The 4,199-nt window shown below is 43.3% G+C and overlaps 1 protein-coding gene across 1 annotated transcript; it reads right to left on the reverse strand.

Moving 5' to 3' along the window:
- Positions 1 to 1,743: 1,743 nt before the first annotated feature.
- Positions 1,744 to 3,060, reverse strand: LOC133306943 (uncharacterized). Its single transcript, XM_061507352.1, has one exon. The coding sequence runs from the start codon at positions 3,058 to 3,060 to the stop codon at positions 1,744 to 1,746; it is 1,317 nt and encodes a 438-aa protein (XP_061363336.1).
- Between the last annotated feature and the right edge of the window lie 1,139 nt (positions 3,061 to 4,199).

A 4,199-nucleotide genomic window follows, 5' to 3' on the forward strand; every position in this document is an offset into this window, starting at 1 on the left:
CACACGTTTCTTCGTGCTTGATTGTTGTACCGCTTATGCTTTATGAAACCTTCTTTTCAACGTTTCCTGCAAAATGGTCAGTGAGGTTGAGTGAGTGAAGCAGGCGTATTTAATGTTCCCAATTCGATCCCCTTTTTATATATTTTCCAAAGGATTACATCACCATCTGTTCCCCCACTGTGTTTTTGTCATAAAGATATTAAACATGTGCTTTTAGTGCTAAAGTTGCTTATCAGATGAGGGAACGAATGGTATTTTGCCATCAAAATGGGCTTAGATGGGAACAAATTTTCGTCCCATCACCAAAACTAAACTGTTGTTGTCCTCAAACAAATCAGAAATAGTGGCTTAGACTGCTCAATTTCAAAGAATAGCTCAACTTCAGAAACTTGAGCAGTAAGTAATCATAATCTTTTCAAAGACTGAACTACTTTCCACAAGTGACAAGTAAAAAGAATTTGTTCCAAGGTAAGTGAAGGTTGCTGATCTTCTGTCTCACTATCACTCAGGGCTTGGTGTTTCTCTGTCCATTCCTGGATGTGATTCTTCAAACTTTCTTATCTGCTGCTTTCCTAAGAAGAGCAGAGGTCTTTCATATCAAGGATCTTTGTGAAAAGGATTGATGAGGGGTTTTAGAAATGGAATGGTCACAAGTCTTGGGTCAAGGAACATTTTTCAGCTCTTCTGTTTCAGAGTTGGACTTTTCTGGGTGAGGGAATACCTTGTCTTTTTGTACCTTTTTTTCTTCCTTTGGAGGAATCTTTTCTGGTATTTTCTTCTGAATTCCTTTGAATGGATGTTCCCATTTTTCTTTGTTTTCTTTTCTTCTTGTCCTCTTTGCTCATTTTGGATTTTTTTCCTTGCTCCTTTTAGTTGACCTGGGGATGAGTATGAGTGTATGGGGTTGTGCTGCAGTATGAATAGGAATGGAAGTATTTGTTTGGTTGTGAGAGGGTGAGTGTTTGAAGGTTGATCCTTGTTAGTGAAATTCCCCTGTTCTTCAGCAGTACTTACAACATCAAGGAAAGTTTAGAAGTTTCATTGTGGTGACACCTCAGGGACACTCTCATGAGTAGGTGTTTGGCATTTTTCGTTTCTTACCAGTTTTAGTTCACACAGATCAGTATCCTTCAAAAATCTGAAGATTAAATTCATTTCACCTTTCCTATTTCAAGCATTCAGACTAAGAACAAGAATGATTACTTATTGAGTTTGCGATTCATGCCATTGGTTATTCAAATTTTCACAGCCACAATACTATAACTGAAATGTATGTTCCAAACAGTTTGAACAAAGAAAGGATTTTTCTATTTCAAAAAGAAGTGAAAATTTTACACTAAGGAACGAAAAAAAAAACAAAAGGAAATTAACAGAAAAAAGCATTAAATGAGGAATAAACAAAAAATAGGAGGGTCTTTCTCCTTTTCACTCTCGACGTCGCTTGCCTAGCTCAAAATTGTTTTCAGCATCTAGTTCCTCCTGCGTAAGTGGCCTTCTCCCAAGCTGATATCTTAATCTTCTTACTTCAGCTTCAGGGAGCCATTTCTCAGCGTCTTTCAATAGATCATTGATCACAGCAGTGAGGTGCACAATGATGGATCTCATCATTATCCTGCCATTGTGGATATGCACTATCTGCCCTTCTACATCCACCAATCGGTTTTCCAGCTGAGTGATTCTCCCCTCCAAATATGTACCAAAAGCCTTGAAAGCTTCATTGGTTTCTGCTCGTTCTTCAGTGTTTTAGAGGTAGAGTCTTCTAAGTTGTTTCTCAACTCTGGTGTTGTTCATGGAATGCGCAAACTTCAGGGAATCAGCAGGATTTCTGATTTCATTCCTGACAGCTTGAAGGGTAGGTGCAGAAGGTGCATCCCTGATGCTTTTGATGCTGGCCTGGACGGTGTTGAGGAGCTGCTCCCTATCTTCCTTCTGTTGCTCTTGGAATTTGATGAAGGAAGATGAGAGTTGATCCAATCCGTTCCTTAGAGCCTTCAGCTCTTTAGTAGTGCTGGTCATGTCCCGCTGAGGAACGAATGGTGCTTCAGGTAGCAGCTTTTCCATCTTCTTCCCCATCATTTTAAAAATCTCAGCAATCCCAATCTGAGATTTTCTCCTTGATGCAATGGGGATTGTTGGAATGGGGGAGACTGGTTTCTTCTTCTTCTTCTGGTTGTTGTTGCTGCCAGAAGCTGGAGGTTCTTCGGGTGCTTGCCTGATTGCAACCTCCTTTATTTTTGAGGAAGAGGGAGCTATTGTAGTTTGTTCCTCCATCAGTGGAGGAACTTCCAAGCCCTCATCTTCTGCTAGAGCCCTAGCAAGGGCCTCGTCCCCAGTTGTATTAGGATGGATAATGAAGCAAGAGAGAGGTCCTCCCAGACTGATTTGCATGGGAGCAGTTGGCCTTTTCTTTTTAGGAGATTCAACAAGAACCCCTTTTCCTTTGTCAAGTTTCTTTTGTGGCTGAGCCTCTTGCTCAGCCACCTGTTCTTCTGCAGCAGGTGCTGCATCTGTTTCTTTAATTCCCTCTCCCTGTTGTTGCCTAGGAGAGGGTTGTTGTGTTTTTCGTGGTGGTGAAGAGTGAGCAGGTGATGGTGGAGGGGACGGATCGTCAGAAGACTCAGGAGTAGCAGAGCTACTTGGGGACGTCTCCCTAGCAGCTGGTTTAGGTTTTGACGTTCCTCCTTTCTTAAGCCTTTTTGCAATGGGATCACTGTCTTCACTGTCCTCCTCCTTGTCAGAGAGGGTGATGGGCTTCTCAGAGAATGCTCCATCTGGCCTTTTGGTGCTGCTGAAGGATCTCTTCAGCCTCTGACTGGAACGTTCCCCTTCTCTAGGGGGAGCTTTGGCAGGGGATTTCTTTTTGCCCTGTTTGCTCTCAGTAGCAACAGGGGCTTCCTTCTTTACCTTGGTGGGAGGGGGAACGGTTCTTCTTGCTTGGGTGTAGGAAGAAGTGGTTATTGATTTTGAAGAGGCGGCCTTCGTGGTTTTCTTCTTTCGGGCCTCAAGGCCTTCTTCATCATCATCAACAATATCATGCCTAAATTCTTTAGGGATTGGCATGTATGTTTATATATAGGTGCTCCTCAAACCACTCCAGGTTTTGAAATCGATGACAGACCCCGCCACTCGGTCTTCATCGCTATAAGTCTTTACCCCAGCTCTTAAACAGAGCTTCGTAATTAGGCAGGGAAGGCAGACAATAGTCTTCCTGATCTTCTTCTTCAGCCTGCCACAGATAAGGGGTACCGCATCAAAAGGAATGTTTCTCATTTTTGCAGTAGAGTTGCACCTGGAGTGCCCACTTGACAGTGGCATCATGGGTGGAGGGAGTAAGGTTAGAGTTGGCAAACAAAGCCCAAAATCTGGCTTCGTCTCTCAATCTTCCTTTGAAGAGGGCTCCTTTAGCATAAACAGGTTGCCAATAGTGATCAGGTCCTTAACATCCCTTGTGAACTTCGAAACCTCTCTGCTCTCTATGTATTCTTGGTACGGGCATTTGGAAATGGTGGGGAGATTGAGTACTTCCTTGATGGCTGAAGGGGAGAATGATACTTTCTTCCCCCTTACAATCACCTCTTCAGTGGTGTACCCCTCAGGCAGCTTCTTCGCATGTTACAAGAACTCAGCCACCAAGGCAGTGTTGAGTTCTCGTTCAACTGTGGCAAACAAGGACCGCCTGAGTTTAGTTAAAGCCCTCTTCACGAATGATGGAAGAGGAGCATTGTCTTGCAAGAAGATGTTCCTCTCTGGATAGAGAGATACAACTTTTTCAGTGAGTTCTGGCTCTTGGCCACGGTTGGCCACAGGGGTAACAGTCACTAAGAGTCTAGTCATGGTTATGGAAGAGAAAGAAGTTAGGGCTGAATGCAGGGGAAAAGGTTTAATAAGAGCAAAAGTTTCTAAGTTAGCAGATGATAGTAAGGAGATGAGTTTAAATAGGCAAGCAGAGGAGGGAAAATGAGGAGTTTTTCAGGATGTGGAGGTTAAAGACAGGAAGTTGAGGATGTAGTGGAAGGGGAACGTTATGGAACGAGTGGTCAGGGTTAGTGGTATTCAACTGCTACTGATGGTGGTAAGGAGGTGGAACGGTTTAGGTTAGCAACGTGGGAGAGAGGGAAATAGGGTAGGAGCAGTTGCATTAATGGCTGAGGAGACAGTTACTTTTTCAGGGCACGTTTTCAAAATCTGCAATGCGTGCA

This window comes from Gastrolobium bilobum, unplaced genomic scaffold, assembly GCF_033153095.1.
Source record: "Gastrolobium bilobum isolate Gb01-03AN ecotype WA unplaced genomic scaffold, APGP_CSIRO_Gbil_v1 utg73475, whole genome shotgun sequence".
Classification (NCBI taxonomy): domain Eukaryota; kingdom Viridiplantae; phylum Streptophyta; class Magnoliopsida; order Fabales; family Fabaceae; genus Gastrolobium; species Gastrolobium bilobum.